Source organism: Lissotriton helveticus, chromosome 5_1 (assembly GCF_964261635.1).
Source record: "Lissotriton helveticus chromosome 5_1, aLisHel1.1, whole genome shotgun sequence".
Lineage (NCBI taxonomy): Eukaryota > Metazoa > Chordata > Amphibia > Caudata > Salamandridae > Lissotriton > Lissotriton helveticus.
The window spans coordinates 490,776,237-490,804,080 of record NC_136065.1 but is presented as its reverse complement, the minus strand read 5'-3'; the positions used below and the strand labels follow the sequence as shown (position 1 = coordinate 490,804,080).

At 46.0% G+C, this 27,844-nt stretch overlaps 1 protein-coding gene across 3 annotated transcripts in view; it reads left to right on the top strand.

Annotated features, from left to right (window-relative positions):
* Window positions 1-27,844, top strand: part of LOC144754687 (protein-arginine deiminase type-3-like) — a 584,450-nt gene that overhangs the window by 519,796 nt on the left and 36,810 nt on the right. For all 3 annotated transcript variants that reach the window (XM_078642808.1, XM_078642809.1, XM_078642810.1), the window contains 2 exons: window positions 14,171-14,325; window positions 21,693-21,837. In XM_078642808.1, the coding sequence (XP_078498934.1) occupies window positions 14,171-14,325; window positions 21,693-21,837 (300 nt within the window). The remainder of the gene's footprint in view (window positions 1-14,170; window positions 14,326-21,692; window positions 21,838-27,844) is intronic.

Below are 27,844 nucleotides of genomic sequence, written 5' to 3'. Positions count from 1 at the left end.
AGAAATTTGGCAAAATGGTAGAGTCTGATTCGCAGATCACCCTTTTGTTTAAATGGTGTAAATCCCTCCAGTAGTTCCTGAGATAATCAAAAGAGAAAAAATGTATATATCTATAAGCGCGCACCGTGCGCGCACCTTTCCGTGCACGAGCTGCATGCTGATTGGCTACCAAGGTCTGTCAACACTCCAAAACAGAAATTGATGGCAGCCATCTTGTGCCTCGGTAGACTGAGGCACAAGAAAGCAGAAAAACAAATGTGTAGAACTTAAAAAGGGGGCAGGGTAGAACCACCCTGACCCCCTAGGCCTGCTCAGGGGGTCCCACAGGGACCCCCAAGGCAAAAAAAGAAATTTTTTTTTTCAAAAATCGCTGGGTGCGCGCACCGTCCGTGCACCCCACGATTTCCCCCCCCCAAAAAAAATAAAATTTGGGACTTGGGGTTCCTTGTGCGACCCCCTGAGCAGGCCTACGGGTCAGGGTGCTTCTACCCTGCCCCCTTTTTGAGTTCTAAAACTTTCCGAGCAGGAGCTGCATGCTCATTGGCTTTCAACACTTCAAACCAGGAAGTGTTGGCAGCCATCTTGTGCTGGTAGACCGAGGCACAAGAAAGCAGAAAAACAAACGTGTAGAACACAAAAAGGGGGCAGGGTAGAAACACCCTAACCCCCTAGGCCTGCCAAGGTGGTCCCACAAGGACCCCCAAGGCCAATTTTTTTTTTTAAACCTGTTTTTTTTTTTTAATTACCCCCGGGGGGACAAAATCGCGTGGCATAGTGATAAAGAAGTGGGGGGGGGCCCAATCCCCCCTACACTGCCCCGGGGACCGCCGCCCCCCCCCGGGGAAAAGCAACGCAACCCCCTGGCGCATAATGGAGGCTCATGGTCGGCTAGTTGGCCTCCAGGGACTCCCAGTATGCAAGGGAACTTAATCCCCCAATTTCGAACTCTCTACAGGGCGCGTTTGCACAGTTGAAGTTTGGGAATTAATTCCTGTTTAATCCAGAGGTCCCCTAAAGAGAACTAGTCCAACAGGTATCTGAAGTAGGCGCCATGGAGCTGCGCTGCAGAGTGTTGTAAAAAGGGGGCGTGCCCTCTGAACACCTGCCTGCAAAAATGTAGTAAATCAGTATAAAAAAAATAACGATTAATACATTTAAAAATTGTCATTTAAAAAACATTCGAAATTCAATGAAAAAACCATAGGTTTCAGGCCTGATATAGTTAGGAATTAGCATTTAAAAAACCATTGAAATTCACAGAAAAAACCATAGGTTTCAGGCCTTATATAGTTAGGAATTAGCATTTAAAAAGCTTTGAAATTCACTGAAAAAACCATAGGTTTCAGGCCTTATATAGTTAGGAATTAGTATTTAAAAAACCTTGCAAATTCACTGAAACAACCATAGGTTTCAGGCCTTATATAGTTAGGAATTAGCATTTAAAAAACCTTTGAAATTCACTCAAAAAACTATAAGTTTTAGGGGTGTTATAGTTAGCTGGACATTTCACTCATACAAAACCATTGAAATTGCTCCTATATAGTTAGTTGCACTATCTATATTTCGCGCACCCACAATCCACTGCTGATGATGTCACATATTACATCATTCATGACAGGGTCAGTGACATCACTGATGACATCTCAAATGACATCACTGGTGACATCACTGATGACATCATCCACGTGACAATCACATACACGTTTTCATACACTAGTAAAATCTTTCATCACTCTTTGTAAAAAACAGAGTATCATATTTGAATCCGTTGACACAGCAATACAAGTATCTAAAAACCCACTCAGAGACTCCTAGATGTATACACACATCTAATCACTTACCTGTAGATTCACTCATACATGCTGTCAATGAACAATAGAACACTATCAAAAATACTTATACACCTATATCGACATTACACACCAGCACACAACCTATTCACATATGAAGTTATCCTACTCACTTATGCAAACAATGGATCATACTTACATACTTACTTAGCTACACACTTATACAAACACCACTTCATCTTTTCATTTAAGATAGTAAGTCATACTTAGTGTATTATAAAATCATTATTACAAGTATACAGTTATCCATATAGTCACTCACACAATCATTGAGTCTTATGTATACTTATTTATATGCAACAACTGACACATACACTGCCTTTTATTTTTCTAGTTTGTTGGACATGTACCATTGAGAAATATATATGCTTATCACCACACCCATAAAGATATTCACGCACCCAAACAACTGTTAGGACATGTAGTTTTAACTTCATATATCTACTGAATCAACTATTCACACATCTTTGGGCAGTCACTCACCCCCCACCGAACCACACACACATTCACTCTCCCATACAAATACTCAGTTAACTAATTAATAACTAATATAGACTTTCACATAGCTAGTAACCAACTGGAGAACCAGTTTACACAACAACTGACAAAGTTATTCAGATATTCACACAGTTTAGTCACTATCCACTATATTTAGTGAGACACTATAAATTGTTAAAGTAAACAGTCAATTACATTGCTACTAAATCCTCCATCCAATTATTTATTTTTATATATCCACTCTTCAATGCAAATTGCTATATATATATAATGCATATTTAAATAACGAAGCAAACCACATTCACTGGATGATGTCATCAGTGATGTCATCAGTGATGTCATTTGAGATGTCATCAGTGATGTCACTGACCATGTCATGAATGATGTAATATGTGACATCATCAGCAGTGGATTGCGGGTGCGTGAAATATAGTTAGTACAACTAACTATATAGGAGCAATTTCAATGGTTTTGTATGAGTGAAATGTCCAGCTAACTATAACACCCCTAAAACTTATAGTTTTTTGAGTGAATTTCAAAGGTTTTTTAAATGCTAATTCCTAACTATATAAGGCCTGAAACCTATGTTTTTTTCAGTGAATATATATATAGTTTGGCCCTAGTTTCCATGCTTCAATAGGAATAGCATTTTTTGTTGTGCTAATAGCTTTGGCGCTGTTTCACGAATATCCACAACATTTTCAAAACCAATGCACAGCTCACTTCAGCTGCCGTATGGAAAGTTTCTGGGTAATTCCTCAGGCAGGCTGAGAAAAAGGGGGGTCTCAAAATGGGTTTTCCCCATGCAACTGCCCATAGGGATTTGAAAACGACTTCATCTGGTAGATCTTAGCGCAGATTTACAAGCCCCTTGCGCCAAAATTACTGCGCAGTTGCGTCACTTCTGTGATGCAGCGGTGTCATAAACAATGCACCACGAGGCAACTTATTTACAAATGTGACGCATCTTGGGAGATGCGTCACATTGTAAAGCCCTGCGCTTCATTATACCTGTGTCAGGTATAATGTATGCAGGGTGGGCGTTCCGTCACAGGGAAGTCTCGTAAAAGTGACTCAGTGAAATCTACAAGATTTCACTGAGTGGCTTTTATGACACAACTGCGTCAAAACCTTGTGCCTGCTTGAAGCAGGCGTAAGGAGTGACGCAGCATGGTCGGAATAGGTGTTCCTGACCATTGCTGGACTTGCGTCATGCTTACGACACGACTCCAGCAATGCGTTGCCTTTCCGACAGAAGATGCGTCACGCATCTGTCTGTCCTTGCACCACGGTGCATCGCATTTTAAATACGGCGCATCCATGGTGGCACAAGGCTATTTTTCCGTCACGCAATTGAACTGCCGCATCTCTGCAAATATGCAGATATACGCCAGTTCTTGTAAATCAGCCCCTTGGACCATAAAGAGCTCTTTTTCTAATAGGGATAAAATCTGTTTAGTAGTTTTGTAGTTTTGGTTCCCCTGCCCTGCCCCCCCCCCATTTGAATCCATGATGGATCCGTAGATCCAGCGCTCTAATAAAAAAAAATACACCCACTCACAGAGCCACTCACACACTCTATCACAGACCCAGTCAGACATCCATACATGCACTCACACACCCATACAGCGACTCACACAGTCATATATATATATAATATAATATAATATAATATAATATAATATAATATAATATAATATAATATAATATAATACAACAATGGGAAGCAATACAGTAGACTTCATGTAGGTAAAATTGTTAGTTGAAGAAACTGTTATCCTGAAGGAGGAACCATCTTTTAGAGTTATTTGGTTCAAAATGTTTATGTTATTTACAGCAAATCATGATTGGCGGTCATATGGAGCCGCAGACCCTCTGAATAGGTGTGTGGGTCTGCAGACCGCAAGTTAAAAATCTCTAGTGTAAACATTTTCTCCTCAATTGATTAGACTCTAATGACCCTTGTTATATTAATTTCTGTTTATGTTCCTGTATAGCTTAGTATTCTAAAGTTAGCGTAAGATGATGCCTAGGCCCTTTCAAAATATCTAAACGAATAACTAGATTTACAGAAGTGGATTACTTAAATCACATTACTAACATTCAATTGAAGAAGCTTTAATGGATTATCCTGCATTTAATGCGCATGAGATAACTGAAATGATGTTACCCTTTACTGAATTACAGAAGGAAATTACATTTACCCCTCTCCTGTGCATCCGATGATAGAAGAATGAACCTGATACTCCACACTGCACTGGATAAAATAAGACTCAGTCACACTCATAAACCAAACTTCCTTCAATGAAACCCACAACTCAAACAGCATCTGGTTGCCTCCCCCCACACATACACACATGCATAACACAAGCATCAGAAGTGCAAGATACCCATACATACAAAGAACAGCAGTGAGCAACTGCACATCCTCCCTCAAACAACAGCACAGGTAGAAACAGTTCACAAAGGAGGTTTTGCTCAGGAAGAACACAGATATATGAGCTGGAACTAGGGATATGATGGGCGCTACAGTGCCCCCCATGATGGATGTCTTGTGAGAGTGAATTAATGCATTCACTATAACTAAGGTGTGTGTGGCCCCATGATCAAAGGTTTAAATCCTGGTGGGATGACTCAGTCTTTCATCCTCCAGAGGTCAATAAAATGAGTACCATTGTGCTGGGTAACAATTTCAATTTTTCAATTCAATTTCAATTTTTATTTGAATATGATTCGGAATTCAACCGAGATCCACATATATAAAAAGACAAAAAACATAAATTTACAACAAAATTTACAAAATGACCAATTCACATAATACTTTCAAATATTACAAAAGGTAAGATCATATCTGTTAATATAAATCTAGGAAACATTTAAAAAAAATTAAAATTCTGTAACAGAACATTTCATTAGGGGGATTGCACATGGCGTCCAGTAGAGATTTTGCAGAAGAAATGTTTAACTTTAAGCATATAGGTCTCAACCACTTTCGACGGTGGCCCCTTAGGGCGGGGCATATGAAAAGGATATGGGGAATATCCTGAATTGAGGTATCAATGCTACATAGATTGCATTTATCAGAACAACCATGCCATCTAGCTAATAGTTTATTTAAAGGGAGAAGATCATATCTCAAGAGAAACCAGAAACGGCGTAAGCCATGAGGGAGGGACCAAGATGCATAGGGTTGTATCTTTTTAAATAGATAGGAATTAACAACCTCGGTAACACCTTTCTTTGTACAAAGGACATCTCTATCCCTCTTAAAACTTAACTCCCATGTAGCCCGTTTTAATGACAGCTTTAGCTGATGCAAAGATAATAAAAAGAGCGAAGATTCCTCCAATTCTAGTAACATAACAGCCCTTCTAAAATTCTTTATAAGTAAAGAATGTTCTTTCATAGGACCCAGTAATTCTTTTTTAATTAAGCATCTTAATGTAGCCGGTGTGCCCTTGGCTAGGTGAAAAACCCAGCGTATTACTCCTGCCAGGGCCTGAACCCAACTGCTTCGTATGCCCAATTCAAGTCTAAGGGTTTCCACTGTACATGCATTATTAACCGACAATAAACAACGCAAAAGTCTACCCTCAATAGTGTCCAAGAAGCCCCATTGTCTCAGATCTATTAGCTCAGTGCCATAGAGCAGGGAAGCAGGAATTTTTGCTCGAAAGGCCTCTAGGAGAATGGCAAAATGTCTTCTGCCGGTGGTCTTATAAAGAGCGCTTAATCCCTTTCCCTGAGTCAGGGCTTTCCTAATATTACCATCTATATGTGCCTTGTCACTCAAATTACCACATACTATTTTCCCCAAAAAAACATAAGATTTTACAACTTCCAATTTCTCATTCCCTAAAAACCAACTGAAATTACACAATTTTGTTTTTTTCTTCCCCGTGAAGCACATTACTTTGCTTTTAGACATGTTTATCTTCAAATGATGATATTCAGCAAATAACTGCAAAGCATGCAGACGACTATTAAGACGCTTCGGCGTAAGGTCAAGAAGAAGTATGTCATCTGCATACATTAAACATGCTACCGGTTTGTCCCCTAGAGTGGGGGCAATTCCTTCGCTCAGGGAAAGAGTCAGGGGGAGATCACAAACATAAAGGGAAAATAATAAGGGTGCTAATAAGCAACCCTGTTTAAGACCATTGGCTGTGGGAATTGCTTGGGATAGGCCTCTCTCCCCCCCCAACAATACTCTACACCAGGTCTCAGAGTGAAGCTCCTGAACTAGATTTAATAGCCTGACTGGCATACCCAAAGCAAATAATTTCTTCCACAATAGCGGACGGTCAACTTTGTCGAAGGCCGTGGAGAAATCTATGAAGGCAGCATAGACTCCCCCACCTCTGACCTTGACATATTTATCCGTTATTACCTGGAGAGCAGTTAGATTATCCAAGGTACCTGGGTAACAATAAACTTCTAAAATTCAGTGTTAAGATACCCATGGATAACTTGGCTTTACCAGTGCACGTTACATCATGCTATGCCTAGAGCTGTGACTGCTAGGCCTTATTTTGTGGAGTACTTGAATGATTTTAGGAACCTCCACAACGAAAATAGCTTGCACCACTGAGCACAGGCAGCAGGATGCGATTTCCTTCACTTTACACACAGATTCGGCATTTACAGCAACACACACACAGACAAACATGCACACCTCCCCTCCACACACATACAGTCCTTTGATTTAGTGTTAGATTCTGTTAATCCATCCACTACCTTGGATAACAGTTTTGTCACCCTTTCTGCTGCTGATATAGTTCACATTCTCCAGGACTTGATCCTGCAGCAATTGAAAACATTGACTGTTCGGGAGGGAGATGGAGGAATACTTGCAGTCAACCACCATTCATCATGACCCTGCAAGCTTCAGCTTCTGCCATCCTTGAAATTGTTCTCCAATTCAACACTCCACTACAAGACCTAGGCCCCCATTAGGATGGTGGGCAGACTTTGCCCGCCCACAATCTTGTGCCACAATGGTAGGAAGAAATGCAGTGCACTTCCATGCACAACATGGCAGGCACCGCGCGGTGCCTGCCATGTTATGCATGGAACTGCTGGGGGGTACCATAGGTACCCCTCATGTGCACCCCCCTCCCCCCGGAGTCCTTGGGGGCCCAACAGTGGGCCCGAGAGCAGACTCCGCATGCCTTTCCGTGGCACGGAAAGGCATTGAAAATTGTGCATCCTAATATGGCTGGCGGTGTCTGATAGACACCGCCACCATATAAACCCTTTTCCGCCCCAGTCGCAAGGCGACCAGGGCGGAAAAGTGGCGGACGGTCTTTCCGTCCGCCGCGGACCCCCCAGCCAGGGGTCTTTGCAGCAAGGATGGTGGGCGAATTGCCCCCGCCAGGCCGGCGGTGGCTACCGCCAGCCTGGCGGGGGCAATCCGCCCGCCATCCTAAAAGGGCCCTTAGTATCTGAACTACAGGGCTTCCTGGAAACAACACTTCATTTACGACTGAGATGACCTTATCTATACAGCCTCATCCAGCTGTGCGTAATCTCTCAGTGATTTCAACGGTGAACAACCTTTACAACGCAACTTTTACCACGCAGTGCCTTTACGACGCAACTTTTACAACGCAAACCATTACAACGCATTGCGCTGGGGGGCGCTCTAGGATAGGGAATAGGTTTAATGTACTATCCAACACCTTCCCTACTATCCACGGGGACTGGAATTGGAATAGTAAATTAAACTATTCACTATCCAGCGCCCAAAAGCATTATGCGTTGTAAAGGTATTCGTTGTAAATACCGCGTTGTAAAGGCATGCGATGTAAAAGCATGCGTTGTAATGTCATACATCCGATTTCAACCTCCCAGGCCAAGATTATGAAGTAAGCCTTTCTCAAAATGCTACACACCGACAACATCAAACAGAGTGTCATGCTACCAGCGCACATCAGGGGCAACATCTAAGACATCATCTGTTCTGTTCTGTTATTACCAGCCATGAACCATGACATTTGGATTGAACTGACTACTCAGCATTCAATGTTAACTTTAACTTCTCTAGACTAACCCACAGTTGACGATTGCAGGTTTTGAAGCAAGAGGCCTACTAATTCAAACAAATTCCTATCAATGCATTCCAAGACTATCTCAACTCACTATGATCTTCATAAGATCCTTATACCATCATTAGGCTCATTCTATCTCCCCTCAGCCACACTCTCATGCATTTGTAGTATTGAAGTAAAATATATGCTTTAAGTGTTATAATTTTCAGACTAGAGCGACAGTGTTGCCTCCACTTGTGAGAATTATTAATGGTCCACGCATTAGTTAACACACTTAGGGGGCCGATTAAGATGTCGGGAGGACTTGCGTCCCCCTGACACCGTCTCCTAAACAGGACCTACTGACAACCGGTCGGCAGTCCCGATCGCCTGGTTTGGATGTGACTGAACACTGTTTGGTCGCATTCTGACATTTCCCTATGGGGACACATGTTACGGCTATAAACCGGCCGTAGTACATGCTCCCATAGGAAATGGGAGGTGGTGTTAATCCCTGCACCCCATGGCAGGCCCCTCAAGATGCCTGCCATGGGGTGCAGGGATTAACAGGGGGGCAACATAGGTGCCCCCTCAGCCCCAAAACAGAGGCCACGCACACAAGGGGGCTCTGATAGGAGCCCTCATAATCGCTGTCCGACAGGCTTTCCATGTCAGAAAGCTCATCATGGAAAGCCTGCCGGAGACCAAGTATCATAATCCCAAGGGTGGAAAGACCGCCCTTTGGAATTAGGTGCTGGCCTCCGACTGGCCAATAGCCGCCTTGAGCCCGTATGAAGCCGGCCTGGATGACCTGCTGGTTTCTATTCTGATCGGCTGATTCATAATCAGCCGGTTGGAATTGAATCCAACGATGGCGGTCGGAAAGCCTCCAACAGAAGGTCAGAGGCTTTCCAAAGTCTATCGTAATAAGCCCCTTAATATATAGTATTTTTAAGAAAAGCATTTAATAAACATTTCTTACTGGTTTGAAGCATTGTATTCTCTCCAGTGGGAAGAAGGAAATAAAAAAGAGACGGAACACATTGGCGTTCATAATGTTACAGGAATAAAAACAATACAGAAGTGACTAAGCAGTTTCAGGATTCACAATTACTACTGCTGACACATGAATAAGGTTTTGCAAGACTTTGCAAATCATACAGTGTTGTACAATATTATGATTAGGCATGGCTATTTAGATGGAGTCTGCAATCACAACAGAATTAAGAAAAACTGGTTACTTTGAATTTTTTCATTCATATTAAAATTAACACACTCTTCTCAGGAGTTGATTTAGGAAGATCAAGCCAAGCACAACATGGTACAAAGGAGCTCACCAACAGCAAAACAAGCATCAGAATGCTGAAAAAGAAAAAAAACAAGCACAGGTGACATATATATCAATGCCAAAGAAACTACAGTTTTTTTTTCAGGAACCATAGCTTGAATGCTAAGGTTGCCTACTACACCGCCAATATAGGGAAGCTTCAAGCAGAAGCAAGAACTCCCCAAGGCCATCAATCACTGTCATCCTCATGCCATATCCACCACCTGTACACTGCATGTAAACAGCTTTTTAGAGAATATCAACAAAATCTTTATTGCTCATTGATAACACAAAAACACAGCCTGCCGTACCACAATACCACCACAAAGCACACTCAAATTGACTGGCCCTATCAATCAATGACATTTGTAAGCTGGTTGATCCTCTGGCAGGCAGTTCATAAGGTATGCCATCTTCTCTTTCGATTAAATGCGAACTATCTCTGTTGAAGCTCTCAGACTACTCTTGACCAAAGTTCCCAAGGCATCTCCACCAGGCTCCATTGTGACTGCATGGACCATCCCTCAGCTGAAAAGGCCAAACTTTGCCCTTGACTTCACTCACCTTCCTGTCCTATGCAAGATCATTTAGAAGGCTAAGCAAAAACAAACAAAATGCAAGAATGGGTGTTGGCAAAGAACACCAGGAGAGTCACCCCACAACTTGTTGATAGTGGCAAATCTCTGTGAGTTTGCATTGGGACAAACCTTAACTTGACAACCCAAATTAAGAAGATGAACATTGTTTGGAACAAACTCTCCCTACTTCTCAAAGTGAAGGCTTTCCTCCTGACTTAGACTTCAGAATTGACATTCAGTCACTAGTTTTCACAACAGACAGAGGCAACATTCTGCTGGAGCTGGCCCTCTAGAGAAGCATCCTAAGGTTGACTGATTTAAGGACTAACAATGTTTGACAGGCTCACCAACACCCATATTGAACTTCAGTGCCTACATCTACCCACCTGCATCCTCTTTGCTGTGCCTACATCAAAATGGTAACCTCAAGCACCCCACTTAATGTTTATCCTATCCATTTTCAGGGAGATCATGTTTGTTTCAATTTTTTGAATCCTCAGGTAGCAGCATATTTACATTTGTTCACCCAGGAGTCATGATCCTTTTTAGGTATTATTACTGTTAGATCTTTCTCAGAATGCATCATATTCTTTCCTGGTGATGTTGTTTATTGATATGGGTTATCCTAAATTTTCAGGATGTATCCTTTTCTTCTGTTTTTTCTTAGAGTTTGACAGACCATCAATGTTCCTAGACATATTGTGTGCTTCCGCAATCTAAATGTATAAAAACAAATGTATGTCTGTCTGTCTCTGTCTGTCTGTTTGTCCTTTATGCATTACTACACCATTCATCCGATCGCCATGAAACTTTGAGAAGTTGTTAAGTACACTCCCGCGAAGGTTTCTGGCATACATTTTTTTAAATATCGCCCCCCCAGGGCCCTCATAGTCTTTGGAATACTGAATGTTTCCATTTATTTATTTTCAGGGAATTTGCGAGCATCATCAACAGTTATGCCCCCCAAACGGAAATCGATTGGTCGATCTACATCTGAAGCACGAAAGAAAAAGGCATTACGAGCTTCAGAAACAGACGAGCAACGGGAAGCAAGATTAGAAGCTGTTCGTATACAAACTGCTCAAGCCCGTTCTTCTTAAATGAACGAGCAACGAGAATCAAGATTGGAAAACGATCGATTACGCACTGCTCAAGCCTGCTCGAATGAAACAGAAGAGCAACGAGAATCAAGATTGGAAACCGATCGATTACGCACTGCTCAAGCCCGCTCGAATGAAACAGGAGAGCAAAGAGAATCAAGATTGGAAACCGATCGATTACGCACTGCTCAAGCCCGCTCGAATGAAACAGGAGAGCAACGAAAATCAAGATTGGAAACCGATCGATTACGCACTGCTCATGCCCGCTCAAATGAAACAGGAGAGCAACGAGAATCAAGATTGGAAGCCGATCGAGTACGCACTGCTCAAGCCCGTTCGAATGAAACAATTGACCAACGGAGAGCAAGACTGGGAACCAATCCAGCACGCAATGTTCGATCCAAAAGGACACTGCACGCTGATTTGAATCTTGCTGCGTTCCATTACGATGCTGATTATGATTACAGTCTTGATCGAAGTGTCGTTATTGCAAAAATGGACAAGTTATGCGAATGTTGCCGTGCATTGAAATTCAAGAATGAAACTCCAGGAATGTGCTGCGCAGGTGGAAAAGTAAAATTGACAGAATTGCATTTACCACACGAACCATTATCAACGTTGGCATCAGGTGACACAAGCCAGTCGAAACATTTCTTGGAAAACACATGCAAGTACAATTCATGTTTCCAAATGACATTGTTCGGTGCAACAGAAATCATACGTGACAAATGTCTGTCTGTCTGTCTGTGTGTCTGTCTGTCTGTTTGTCCTTTATGCATTACTACACCATTCATCCGATCGCCATGAAACTTTGGGAAGTTGTTGAGTACACTCCTGCGAAGGTTTCTGGCATAACATTTTTGTAAATATCGGCCCCCCAGGGCCCTCATAATCTTTGGAATACTGAATTTTTCCATTTATTTATTTTCAGGGAATTTGCGAGCATCATCAACAGTTATGCCCCCCAAACGGAAATCGATTGGTCGATCTACATCTGAAGCACGATAGAAAAAGGCATTACGAGCTTCAGAAACATACGAGCAACGGGACGCAAGATTAGAAGCTGTTTGAATACAAACTGCTCTAGCCCGTTCTACTCAAATGAACGAGCAACGAGAATCAAGATTGGAAGCCGAGCGAGGACGCACTGCTCAAGCCCGTTCTTCTCAAACGAACGAGCAACGAGAATCAAGATTGGAAAACGATCGATTACGCACTGCTCAAGTCCGCTCGAATGAAACAGTAGAGCAAAGAGAATCAAGATTGGAAACCGATCGATTACGCACTGCTCAAGCTCGCTCGAATGAAACAGGAGAGCAACGAGAATCAAGATTGGAAACCGATCAATTACGCACTGCTCAAGCCATCTCGAATGAAACAGGAGAGCAACGAGAATCAAGCTTGGAAGCCGATCGAGTATGCACTGCTCAAGCCCATTCGAATGAAACAATTGACCAACAGAGAGCAAGACTGGGAACCAATCCAGCACGCAATGTTCGATCCAAAAGGACACTGCACGCTAATTTGAATCTTGCTGCGTTCCATTACGATGCTAATTATGACTACAGTCTTCATCGAAGTGTCGATATTGAAAAAATTGACAAGTTATGCAAATTTTTCCGTGCATTGAAATTCAAGAATGAAACTCCAGGAATGTGCTGCGCAGGTGGAAAAGTGAAATTGACAGAATTGCATTTACCACCCGAACCATTATCAATGTGGTATCAGGTGACACAAGCCAGTCGAAACATTTCTTGGAAAACATACGCAAGTACAATTCATGTTTCCAAATGACATCGTTCGGTGCAACAGAAATCATACGTGACAATTACATGCCAACGTTCAAAGTCCAAGGGCAAATTTATCATCGTGCTGGATCACTTCTACCACTGCCGGATTCAGATCACAAATGTCTCCAAATTCATTTCATGGGAACCACTGATGAACAAGTTGATCAACGTTGTCAATTCAATACCAGCACTAATCGAGAAATTGTTGATGCTTTACAAAATGTATTCGATCAACACAACAAATTAGTTCAACTGTTCAGGATGGCCCTCGAGCGAATGCCAGCTGATGATTACGTTGTTGTCATTAGAGCTGACAAAACACCATCCGGCCAACACGAAAGACAATACAACGCACCAACAATTAATGAAGTGGCGATCGTCATAGTTGGCGAAGAATTTAACTCCCGTGATATAGTTCTTCATCGCAGAGATGGTAATGTTCAGCGAGTCTCCGAAACTCATCGCTCATGAACAACTGTATGTGGCCAGCTCACGCGTCGGAAAACCTTCTGATTCATTTGTGAACGCACCAGACGGAAAAACCAAAAATATTGTGTATCCACAAGCACTCAAATAAATAAATACAATTAAAACGACACTTTGAAATGTTTTCCATATTAAAAGGAATAAGTTTCGATAAAAATGACACAATGTAAATTGAATGTTATCATAACGAGTTTCCATGAATTTCCTTTCTTTTGAGATCGCAGCAACGCGCGACGGGTAAGCTAGTATTATATAATTCTTTATGGAGGTCGCTCTTCCATGGAGTTTGCCCAATTTCGATATCAAGGATGTCACCTGGGCTTCTTTTGGGATACTCCTCTTCTCATGGAGTACAGTTACTCTGCTGAGGTGTATACTGCTATACTGTTTTATCTTCTGGAGAGAGGCACAGCAAGCGTTGGCAACATTCCTAGTGGTGACTGACTTTCTATATAAATATGGTGTACTGATGCATGTTACTGATGTACATATAATTGCTTTTGTTTTCAAAGGGTCCTGATTTCGGCTATGTCACAAGAGAACCAAAAAATTCCCTTGAGGTCAGCAGCCAGGACGCCTTCGGTAACCTGGAAGTCAGCCCCCCAGTGACAGTCAGAGGGAAGGTGTATCCTCTGGGGAGGATTCTGATTGGAAACATTACTCTCACGTATGTGAAACTCTGGCTTCCTCAGACTGACAAGTCTGAATTAGAGCAAACTCACTGGTGACCTGTTGTGTTCTTTGCCTTAAAAAAGTACTTCCACCTTTTACGGATTTTGAGGTATGAAAAGGTCCGCCTCTGTGAAAACGTGCAAAGCCATGACCAGTTACATTGACTTACATTTCAGGTGTTTTTACAGCTAAAACATTTTTTTAACATGACGTTTTCCGTTATTTTTCAAGTTCTAATTGACAACCTATTTTTTTTTAAACCAGGCAAAAACTCCTTAATCTAAGATTCACTCTCACAGTAAACAATCAAAGCAAACCGTTTTTTCACCATTTAAAATGTGCATGATTTTTTTCTTTTTAAAATCAACTGACCTCAGTCAGTTCATCGCTAAATGAAATCTTCCATGAGTGTCCTCATCCAACTGAGGAGGCTATAATGAGAATGTAGGAAGAACAAAGCAGATAAGAATACAAGGACACAGTTTTAAGAATTCCGAATTTTAGGTCAGAAGACGATGTTTTGTAGTGAGAGGCGTTAGAGATGTCTAAACGTGTCAACCGAAAATCAGAAATTGCTAAATAACTTGTGCTGCACACATATGGAGCGGTAACTGCAAACACAACAATGATGGACAGAATGTGGATCAATGTCACACATTCACCCCAGTCCAAAGATCTGGGCCCAAATCCATCGTTTTTCCACTCCACACCACCCTGGGTTAGACAATGGCGATATGCAAATCAGCGCTGACCCTGTGCCCCATGGGAACAGTCCAGTCCGAACTACAAAAGCCATGTCCTTCCCAGAACGGAAACAAGCATCCGAGGACCGGCCCGGTTTCGAGGTAACACCTCTCTTCAGCCCGGCTAGCTTGATTCCAGTGGTGTGGAGTAACTGGGACTCACGTCTGAGCATCCCCAGTACACTTAGAGCGGTAACTGCAAACACAACAATGATGGACAGAATGTGGATCAATGTCACACATTCACCCCAGTCCAAAGATCTGGGCCCAAATCCATCGTTTTTCCACTCCACACCACCCTGGGTTAGACAATGGCGATATGCAAATCAGCGCTGACCCTGTGCCCCATGGGAACAGTCCAGTCCGAACTACAAAAGCCTAACATATCTTTGCTCCATTTCAGATGCACAGCACAGAGGAATCTCCTATTACTTACCGGTAATCTTCATTACTCCGGGTCCCGTAGTCCTCGACACCTTCATACTTACAAGTGGAGATGACCATCTCCCGACAGAAAAAAACAAGAGGAATGCTGGGACACTAATACTGCCCCTCCCCCCGGGAGTACATAAGCAGTACTTACCCAGCAGCCCTCCTGTACCTAACAAGCCCAGACAGGAAGGCCGGCCGCCCGGGAGGGAGGGAGGGGCGTATGAAGGTGTCGAGGACTACGGGACCCGGAGTAATGAAGATTACCGGTAAGTAACAGGACATTACCCCCAGGTCCCTCCGTCCTCGACACCTTCATACTTACAAGTGGAGAATACCAAAGCAGAAAACCCGGCCTTCCGCACACACAAGCACACCCAGGAAACCACAACAAAAGCAGACACCCAAGGGAGCACCGAGAAGGAGGAAGGAAGACCGCAGGAAACAGCCGGCCCGCAACCCAGAACCGGACAGCAGGGACAAGGACCGGAGACAAAGAAAAAAGGCCAGGGCACCAAGGAAAGGAGGCCGCCATCCCGCGAAGCCGGCAACCGGGACCCGGACCAGGACACCAAGCCCAGCCAAAACCAACCCACCGGAGAAGACCGCCAAGGCCAGAACCAGCAGGAAGGAACACACTGCCAGGCAGATCCACCAGGAAGACGAGACAACCCGGGAGAAGCCAAAGAAAGAAACGGTCAACAGAGGGCAGGCACAAGCACCCAGCCCAAAAAGGAAGGCCAAAAGAAAGTACTCTAGCCCAAGAGACCCGAGGAGGAAAACCCGGCTGATGAGGCCCAGGGAGCAACAAGCACCCAGGAGCCGAACAGGATCGAGAACCCGACCCAAAACACAGGGACAGGGAAGAAACCCAGAACCCAGTCGAAAGCCCACCAAACAAGGAGAGGCCCACAAGACCGGAAACCAGCAACAAAGAAAACACAACCAGGTCGGGAACAGAAAAACCGACCACAAGCCCAGAAAACCCCAACCCCAAAGGGATGGAACACAAGGCAGGAGGGGAGCACAGAGCAACCGGGAAACCCCAGCAGCCGCCCAACGAGTCACAGAGGGCAGCACAAAGAAGGCGCCCAAAGACCCAGGACCGCCCAGGAACCCCACACCCAGGCCAGGCAAGCAGCAAGGGCAGGAGCAGCGGGAAAAGAAAGCCCTAGGGAGCACAGCACCCAGACCAGAACCACAAGGCCCTAAACCAGCAACGCCAGAGAGGAGCCAAGCAAACCGCAAAAAAGAGACCAACAAACACCAACAGAACCGGGAAGCCAGGACCCGAGCCAAGCAACCCGACCCCACAGGAGGAACAGCAGGCCCAAGCAAACCCAGAAGGAGAGCAGAGGACCAAGCAGCAGGAAACCACAGACAACCCGCAGCCAGGAGGGAGGGACCCGCAGAGGCACGAGCACCACAGAACAGCACCCTAACCAGAGAGGGAGGGGCACCCAAACAGACCCACACCGGGAACAAAGCCCGGGAAATCAAGGGAGGAAGGAGCGAGCCAGGACCACAGAACCAGGAAAGAACCCGGAAAAGGCCGGCAACAAACCCCCAGAGCAGGCCAAAAAGGGACAGCACACCCCGAAAACCCAGGAGGCACAGACCGAGGCCACACACAACCAGCAAGAAGCCGGCAGAACCGGAGCCATGGAACTCCACACAGGCCCACAACACCGGGCAAACAAGCCCGGGAAGAGAACCAACAGTAGGAGAAGGCCCAGAAGGAACCACCAGAAGCGGCCCCAACTACAGAACACCCCGCCAGGATCCAAAGAGAAAATAGCAAGGAAGCAGAGCCCCAAAAAGGAGCACCACAAGCAGGGGCGGGAAGCAGCCGCAGAAAACTCAGCCAGGTACCCACCAAGGGAACCACACGAGACCAGAACAACCCAGGGAGCAAACACCCCCAACAGCAGATGGACCAGGAAGCCAACAGCACCCAGCAGCCCCAGAAGGTCAGGCAGGGACCAACCCGGCTCGACCAAGTACAACACCGAGCAGACAGCAGAGCACGGGGACAGCACACCAACCCGGAGAACAGGAGGCATGACAGGAACCGGCAGCAGCCAGGAGGCCCCAGCCAGGAACAAACCAGACAGGCACCACGGCAGAAACAGGAGGGGCAGACAGGAAACACCAGAAGCAAGCCAAAGGCCAGCCCAGGGGGAGCCAGCGCAGAAGCAGCCAGGCCAAGCACACAGAAAGGCCCCCGGACAACACCAGAAGCCCTAGGCCGGAGCAAAGGGAAGCCCACACCAACAGGAAGACCCAGGCAGGCACCCAAACAGGCACCAAGCAGGGAACAGACGAGAACAGGTGCTGGCAGGGCTGAAGCAGAACAGCCGCACCCAAGGCAGCACAAGCCACCCAAGCGCAGGCAGAGGGGACAGAGCACACCAAAGAGCCCCCAGCACGACACAGGCAAGCACCCACGAGAGGAATCAGGCACAGCCCAAGGGACGGGAGGAACAGGACCAGGAACCAGGAGCCCCAAAGGCGACCAACCACACAGAAGCCAGGAAGCGAAGAACCAGGACACCCAAGCGGAGCAGAGGCCACAACAGCCAGCCCGCAGCGGAGGCAAGGCCACAAAGGGAAAACAGCACGGCAGGCCAACCGAAACCAGGGGAGCCCACAGGACCCCACCCTCGCATCGGCCCGAGGAGCAGGAACACCGACCCCCCACCAGGTGGGGTAGGCATCCCGAAGCAGAGGGGGAAACAGAACGCACCCCTCACAGGCCGTCGCCGAAGAAGAGAGGAACGCCACGCAGCAGAGAGCAAGGTGCAAGCAAGCACGCAGGAAAACCCCAACAACACAGGGAAACTCAGGAGCAAGCAAAGGCAGAGCCAGCGAAAAAAGGAACCAGCCACCACAGAGGCGACCGGAACCCACGCCAACCCGAGGCAAGCCACAAACAGAAAGAGCGAACGCCCACAGAGCCGCCAAGAGCACGGCACATCCAGAAGAAGAGTACCAAAGGGAGCAGACCTTCGGAACGCCCACCAATCAAAAACAGTAAGACCTGGGGCGGGCCAGCGGCAAGGCCGTAGACCAGGAACAAGCCACACAGGAGGCAAGCAGCGTGGACTCCAGAAACAGCAGCAGGACACCCCAAAAAGCAATACGGGACGTAGCACAGCGCTGAACGCAAGCCCCCAACAAACCCCGGCACCCCCAGGAGGCACCGACCCAGGGACAAGACACACGCCAGAAGGCACACCCGTCATCACCCCAGGACCGGCACCAGCAGGCAAACAGAGGACCCACCAACACTGGACATCAGGATAGCAGCGGCCGGACTCGAACCCACGGGCATGAGCGCCAGCGACACCAGAGGCACAAGAAGGACCACGGAGCCCAGCGCCTCGCAGCACCTAGAAGAAAAAAAGTGTGGGTAAAAACAGCCAGAGCGGGGGCCAACAACACAACCAGGCCCCCACCGTAAATGCGACAAAAACACATACACAAGCAGCAAAGGGACAAGACACCCCAGCGCTCCATGCCACATAAGCAAGCCACATAAGCAAGTAAAAAAAAACAGAAGGCATACCAGGGACGCAAATCCCCGAACATCCTCCCCCCCCCCCCGGCCGAGCACAGAAAGCTCTGGGAAAGGCAGAGGCACCGCGCCCAGGACACCCAAGGCAAAGGAGAGGCATAGGGGCAGCAAAGGCACCAGGCGCGACACATGAGGACACATGAACACGCGTATGGCAATGGGAATAATAAGTGACCCGCCCAGAAGCACAGGACGCTGCGTGTCACCGCCGAGACCCGATCCCGGCACACAAGACATGAGGGGGACCACACCAGCCGGGAGGCTAACACCTCACCCCACAGCAGATGACACAGGTGGGCCAGCAAAGGGAGGACCAACACACAGCAAGAATGGCGCCAACACCCCTCAATGCATCGGAACAGAGGGCAGGGAACAGGACCAAAAGGAACGTCCCACACACAGTGCTCATTATACCACAGGGACGGAAGAAAAACAGCCCCGGACATCTGGCATAAACCCTCCAAATGAGACATCAGGAATGAAGCAGAGAAACAACCAGAGCCGGCCCCCGAACTGGACAATAGAGACCCCCGCATGCCTTGAACAGGAAACACTCCAGCGCTGCCAGCGGCACTGCGTGGGGAGCACACACAGCAGATTTAATCAGCGGCCGAGCGGGAGTCCCTGCAGCCCCCCCACCCTCCGGGGCAGGAAGAGAAGTGTCTCGAGCAGCGGGGCTAGGAGCCTGCTGCTGCCAGCGCCGGCCCCTGAAACAGAAAGAAAACGGGCAGTAACCATAAACAGGCAGGCAGCAGCATAAAAACAGCCCACCAAGAGCGCCAGGCAGAAGAAAAAAGGGATCCCGAAATCGGGACTCACCAGGAGTGGGGGCCAACCCCAGGAACAAGGCCCCCACATCACCGTCGAGCAGAAGCCATCAGGAGCCCATCCAGCGAGGCACGGCTCCCCGGCCAGTCTCGGGAAGCCAAGCCCGCGACCCGGAAGCAACCGGGGACTCCAGCACCAGCCACAAAGGGCCGGTAGGAGCACGCAGCACACAGCAAAGCCGGGAACTCTCCAATTCAAACACCGGGTCCAGAGAAAGACCGACTCCAAGAAAGCCCAGCAGGCCAGGAGGCAGTCCAGGGAACCCCGCGCCCATACAGCCAGGCAGCTGGGCGGGGGGAGACGAGAAGCACCGTCACTCAAGCCCAGCAGGAGCAGCACCAGCACATCATCAACTCTGTCGACAGACAGAAAAATAGAACAGGAGGGCTGCTGGGTAAGTACTGCTTATGTACTCCCGGGGGGAGGGGCAGTATTAGTGTCCCAGCATTCCTCTTGTTTTTTTCTGTCGGGAGATGGTCATCTCCACTTGTAAGTATGAAAGTGTCGAGGACGGAGGGACCTGGGGGTAATGTCAGTAAGCCAGCATTGGAGTTTATCACAAAACATTAAGCCCTCGAATATGAGGTGTTAAGAATAGAGGGTGGTATTTACTGCACCCGGTAAATACCAATAACTATCAGTGATGTCATTTCTGAGGTATTATCCAGGTAAAACAAGTATCTCGTATTCCAAATTTGATACTGGAATATGATGCATAATATCTGAATTCAATATTTATATCAGCGAAACATTTTGACATTTTCCCTAGCATTTGTCCTCATTTGGTTTCATCTCTTGAAATCTGCCTGGGGAAAATAACGTGGCATGATCTTTATCTCACAACACAGACTTCATACCCATTTAGCTAGTCGTACCTTTTACTCTATCATCTATGGACACCAACATGCTTAAGTAAAAGTGTCAGGTTTGCTGGTGTGATATTGGAGAACATGTCAAGCCAGCAGGCGTCTACTGTGCATTGTTTGCCACAATGCTTATTCATTGATGATAGTTAGGGGCTCATTATGATGGGGGGCAGACATCAGTCCGCCCGCCACCATGACGGTGAATGGGACCGACCGCCAGACATGCGGCGGTCCCACCGGACCAATTAGGATGCGCCCGCCAGTTTGGCGGGCGCATCCTGGCCTTTTACCATTGCGGGCGGTGCTGCTGGCTGCAGCACAATCCGCAATGGTAAAAGGGCATGCACAGCATTTCCCTGCACCATGTGGGGGCAAAACGCGGTGCCTGGCACTTGATGCAGGGAACTGCAGGGGGGTACCATGGGTACCCCCAAGTGCACCCCCCCCGGGCCCACAATGGGTCCCCAAAGCCAATCCTGATGCCGCCATTGAAGGACCAGTATACCACCCACCTAATATGGCTGGCGGTGCCTGCTAGGCACCGTCAACATCTTACTGGGCCAGCATCGCCCGGCCAGCCCTCGGAATGATTGCCTACTGGCGGGAAAGCGGCGGGCGAACTTTGCTTCCGCCGCGATACCCACCACTATCATAATATGGCGGGGGTATTTCTTGTTACGATGGCATAACGATCGCCACCGCCGGCTCACCGGTGGCGATCGTTACGCCATCATAATGAGCCCCTAAGTTCTCAAAGAATTTGGGTGAAATTGCGCAAGGGGTTCTTCTGTTTGTTGGAATCAAACTCTGATGCAACGTGAATATAAATGTTTTTTTATAAGTTCTGCCTTGATTTTGAGAGAGAATCACGCACCCACTGTCCTAACTCAGAGCTTTCTTCTTGACATCTGCATATCAGGAACACCAGCAGGAGGATGTCTAAGGTGGTGCGAGACTTCCTATATGCCCAGCAGGTGCAGCCCCCTGTGGAGCTCTATGTCGACTGGCTGCTTGTTGGCCATGTGGATGAATTCATGACCTTTGTTCCCGCTGACAGTCTAAAGGTAATGAAAACTGGTTATTTGAAAAGGTAAGAAATGTACAGGAGTAAGGGTTATACTCTAATGAGGATGTTGAGAAAGAGTTGTGTGAAACGGGCACAATATTTCTGCCACTTTTTAATTGTAAGGGGTGATAATTATTATCACACAGCAACACAATCCACTTGTGATTGTAAGATGTAAGAAATCAGCGAAACCTTTGTGAAGCATTTAATCGATGGCAAACTTATCAGAACAGATTTTACTACTGAATGTCAACTCCCTGGAAGTCGTGTTTCAAGAAAATCCATGACAGAGAATCGAGGAAAAAAAATATTGAAAGGTTAGTGCATATAGGGAAGTATAGATGTACTATTCCTAACTCCGCCTATCTACCTTGAAGATCTATGTACCAGTCAGGCACATATTTGTGGAGTTAAATATAAACATTCTAGACCTACTTACTTTTCAATATTGTTTTTTTAAATATATTTTGTCCTCGCTATTGTGTCCCTTGGATATTTTGGTGTAGAAATTCAGGATCAGAACATGAACGTCACCCCTAACATACTCAATGTGTATCCATTATTTTCATAAAAACAGTTTGAGTGATTTAAAGATGCTGAATCATCCAATAACATGAACCACAATTAGGGGTCAGAGTTCCTTTTTTCCAATGAGTAAATTTTCTGACGAGGCAAACACAAAATACATCTTAAGACAAGGTCAAAATGAAGAATGGGAGAGAGAGAAAAAATCTATAGATGGTAGGAGAGAAAAAAGAAAAGGGGGCTAGAAAGATGATAAAGAGCATCAAATGATAGCCATGGACAAAAAGGATGCAATATCAGTGCATTGAGATATGACTGCATTTGATTGCCAGGACTAAGAGACAGATAATGTTAGTAAAGTATCAAGATAATAAACAATAAAAAAAGGTAGGACAATCTTATATCAGCTTACATTAACATGACGTGAAACAACTTCAGATAATAAAGAAATAACCAATGTACCTTTGAATAAGTATTCAGTTATAACATTTAAGGGCAGCAAATATGAGGGATTGCACCTTATTAAATGCAGATGTGAGGAAAACTGAGAGATCCCACACATTAATTTCTTTAAGTACTTTTCCATTCTGTTAAATGAAAACTCAAGTCCATCACAGACAGATGTGAAGAGTTATTTAAGTGTGAAGTGATAATTTAGAAGGCAATCACATACAGCAAGTCGAGCAATCTGTAGTAAACTCCAGAGAGAACTTATGTGATAAGCTTCATTCAAGTGTAAATATTGTAAAAGTTGATAGGTGGAAGTGAATTGGCATATTTTACTAACTAGCATTCATATATTGCTCCGGAATATTTTACTGCCATATAATGTCATATTGTTTGTTTAATTTGGCCCACATCTGTCTTATAAGATCAGTAATCAGGAGACATGGATATCTTGACTTCAAGAAACTTGAGCGCACTACACAACACTCTTGGCATAATACCTGTAGTATCCAAGACATGCTACTAAACCTAGATATTATGTGAACCAAACAGAGTCATTACTACTTGCCTGAAGCCGTGACTCTAAACCAGAGTCACTGCGGGCTCTTCCAGAGTGTCCTCCCTCTGTGTTCTTTATCCCGGCCAACAGACCCCACAGTTTCTCCTTCTTCCGGACCCTTGTTCTTTGACCCCTCCTCGGGTCTCCCCAAGCCTCCGACTGTCGGCATTTCCACCACCATGTCTCCTCCAGCATCTTCCGACCTCTTCCCAGCTGTTGTTGATTCAGAATGGCCCGCCAGTCCTCCTTCTCTGTCAAAGCGCGGCCCGCCCCTGAATCCAGCCACTGAAAGGAAGGGTTTAGAGGAACAAGCAGATCACATACCAGGAAAAAACGGTCATGTGTCTTTTCTGGGCCCCGGGGTCCTCGCTATGGTCCCACATGTTCGTCTTACTGCAGCACCCCTTTTTTATGGTTTATAGAAATGTTGTTCTCTTACCAACTCTCTGATGTGCCTAGATGAGAAGGAAAGAGTATAGTGTGCAAAATAGATGTATTCCCCGTAGCTTGTAATATATCATAAATTGAACAAGTCTGGAGTAACTAATCTTGCTCCTGTGGTGTGCGGCTGTTGAAAGTATATGTTGTTTGGGCTTACAAACAGGTGTGCAGACCAGAATTTGACCGTTCATGGAACACCACGGAATCTTGCAGAGTTTTTCGGTAACTACAGAACTCCATAGAGTGAAACTCCACAAGTTCTACCCATCCCTAGTTAAAATTCCGCCACAGTATCCTATTTCTGTTGTAAATTCTTTTTCTGGTTTCTAGTCCTGGAGATAGTACTTTTCAGCTTGTTCGTTGACATTACCCTCATTACCATTACAGTTGTCCTACAAAGCGGAAATGTTTCTATGACACTATAGCTCCCCTCCCTAGTGTAGGTTCACAGAAAGGCCACTATGTTCCAATTTAACTATCTCCCAACATTTGCAAGAGTCATTTTGTCTTAGTGCTCGAAGCAGCCATTCCTTGACTACCCACAAACCAAGCCACATTCAAGTAATTCCTCAACAAATACCATCAACTACGGAAAAAGACTAAAAGGAGTGCCCTAGACCACAGCATCAAAAAGAGCTCCACCCACAGCAAGTAATGCTTCAGCATCATCAGAGAGATCTGCCACCCCTCCGTCACTGAAAACATCACCCCCCCCCCTTCTCAGGAACTCTGCAACTCACTGACGGACTTCTTCAATGACAAGATATCCATCATCTACAAAAACTTCGAACCCCAACCCACCAACATCCTCAGCCTCCTAACTCCCACGGATGATAACATCACTGCATTTTCCAACCCCCTGCTCACCACCTTGGACCAGCTCACCTCACAGATCACCACAGCCATCATGAATTCTGTTCACTCAGGAGCACCCAGGGACCCTGGCCCTCACCACGTCTTCAGCCTAGGAAGGAAGATGATCAGCAGTAAGCTCACCTCCATTTTCAACTCTTCTATAACCATGGCCTCCTTCCCCAAGGAATGGAAGCATGCAGAAGTCAAACTCCTTCTCACAAAACCTTCTGCAGACCCCGGCAAACTCAAGAACTACCACCCTATCTTGCTGCTACCCTTTCCTACCAAAGTCCTTGTTAAGGCCATCAACCACCAACTCACGCAACACCTGGAGACCAACAACCTTCTGGACTCCCCAGTCAGGATTCTGAACCCATCACAGCACCAAAACGTCCCTGATTGCTGCCACTGACGACACTCAAAACCCTCCTCAACTGGAGGGAAACAGCTGCACTAATCCTCCTTGACCTCTCAGCAGCTTCTGACACAGTATCCCACCGCACCCTTATCAAGAAGTTGCATCACATCAGAAAGCAAGGAAACTTCCTCAAGTGGATCATATCCTTGCTTACCAGACGAACCCGCAAAAATCCACAAATGACCTTTCACCTTGAACCCAAGAACATGATCAGCGGCATCCCCCAAGGCTCGTATCTCAGACCCACACTGTTTAACATTTATAGTACCTCCTTGGCCAACATTGTCAAATCCCAGAGAATGTACATCATATCCTATGCAGGTGACACCGAGATGATCCTCTCACTATCATAAGACCCCCATTACCACGAATGCCAGCTTCCATGGGTGCATGGTGGGCATCGCCGACTGGATGAAAAGCAACTGCCTAAAACTCAATCCAAACAAAACGGAAGTGCTGATCTTCGGGTACAACACCTCTCCGTGGAACGACTCCAGGTGTCCTACAGAACTTGGAGCTGCACCCACTCCAACAGACCACACATGCAACCTTGGCATCATCCTGGATAGCAAGCTCACTATGAAAAACAGATCAACGCAGTTTCTTCAGCCTGCTTGTTAACTCTTCAAATGGGATGTATGACGTTACAACGCATGCTATTACAATGCATGCCTTTACGATGCAAGTTTTACAACGCAAGTCGTTACAACGACTTGCGTTGGGGGGGCGCTGGATAGTGAATAATTTAATTTACTATTCCAACTCCAGTCCCCATGGATAGTGTTGGATAGTAAATTAAAACTATTCCCTATCCTAGAGCGCCCCCCAGCGCAAGTCGTTGTAAAAGTTGCGTTGTAAAGGTACTTCGTTGTAACAGTTGCGTTGTAAAGGATGTTTCCCCTTCAAATGCCCCATAAGATCATCAAATGGCTCCCTGTCAACACCAGACAAACCATGTAAATGTATTGCGACTTATATAGCGCACGTATCACCCGAAGGCATCAAGGCGCTTGCCTTGGGAACCCGTCCTGGCTTTTTCCCTGTGAGATAACCCCTACTGGGTATCCCCAGGGTGAAAGCCAGGCATCCCGCAGCGGGTGGGCCGCCGTAGTGGAGATTAAGCAACTATTGCCCAGAGTTGCAGCGTGGGACCCCATGATTAGAATAGGCACCGAGGCGAGAATTATCGAGTCAGTGGACATTTTGGGCTCAGGACCCTGCCGCGTCGGGAATTGAACCCTGGTCCCGGGCCAGACCTCTGCATCAGGGTCTGCCGCTCTAATCAGTGAGCCACACTCCTCCACTCCTCCATCACTCAAGCCCTAGCCACCAACCATATGGACTACAACAATGATGTCTATGTAGGAATCACATCGCCCCTCCTGAAGAGACTGTAGACAATACAGAACGCAGCAGTCAAACTCATCCCTGATCTTTCCAAAGTGACGTACACCACCCCCCACCTCAAGAAACTACACTGGTGCCCTATTCAGCTGAGATGTCAATCCAAGATGCTGAGCCACACCTAAAAATCCTTTCACAATCAAGGACTTGCATGCATCAACCACCGCCTGAACTTACACCAACCCTCCAGATGCCTGCACACTGCCTCCCTCACACACACACCCCTGCATCTGACGGAGCAACAGCGGAAGGCACACCTTCTCCTACCTTGCCCTTAACCTACAGACCTCATCCACTCTTTTGAATTTTTAGGAAAGAACTCAAGGCCTGGCTGTTCACCTGATCTGGGCAGCCTCTATCAGCACCTGGATACCCTTCTGAGTGATTAGCCACGCTCAATAAATCAGCTTGTATTGTATTATATTGTGCTATCAAGTGTCTTTTAAATATATTTATCTTTGTTGATGTTACCTGCCACACTTTTATTGGACATACCTTTTTTATGAGTTTATTAAGGTTTGTAATATTTTGAGGGTTTCAGATCTACTAGGATATCTGCCCAGAGATAAGTAAGCAATGAACATTTCCAGTTTCCAAAACTCATTTTTGAGAATACCATGCGGTAAATTGCCATTTAGAATACCGTTTACTTTACCTATACAGTAAGGACCGTTGAGATCTAAATAGCTTGGCCACTCTAGGTCAACCCTTTCCTGATTTTACGCCAGACACACAGTAAGCTGTGAACCCATCAATATGTATCTCTTTTAAGGCCCTGAAAGCAACCTATTTCAAATGTTTTGATGGACTTAACTCAGTCCTTGTCTTCAGGTTTTTGTCTTAAGCTGGCGAAGTTCCAGCTAACCAAGCTGGTTGCCCTCACCTTTTCCTGTGGAATGGCATGAACGTGCATCATTAAAACATTCTTATTGATCTAATCATGGTTATAGGAGTCACACCAATGATTCCCGATGGTTGCTGCCCATGGCTAAGGTTTCTAATTATGTAGTAAAGCTGTAGCTAGACAGTTCTATGATTGAGCCTTGTCCTTAAATTGGGCTGGTGAGACTGCGATATTCTTTGGCGCATGTGCTGGTCTTCACCCCACTATGAGGGTTCACATTCACCCTCAATTTGAGCAGGAGGCGAGGTTTTCTGATTCTTTAGTGGGGCCCTAGATTGACCTAAAAGCGATATTTGTACAAGTTCCTCCTTGGAATTTCCTCCTCTTAATAGTTCTAAAATTGTGGGGTAGGGTTGCGTGCTTGCGGTTGTGTCTTTCATGCCCCAGGTTAACAAAATCTGTAAGAATTGCTGTTACCTTGGCCCTGACAGGACGACAGTGTATCTGTGGTT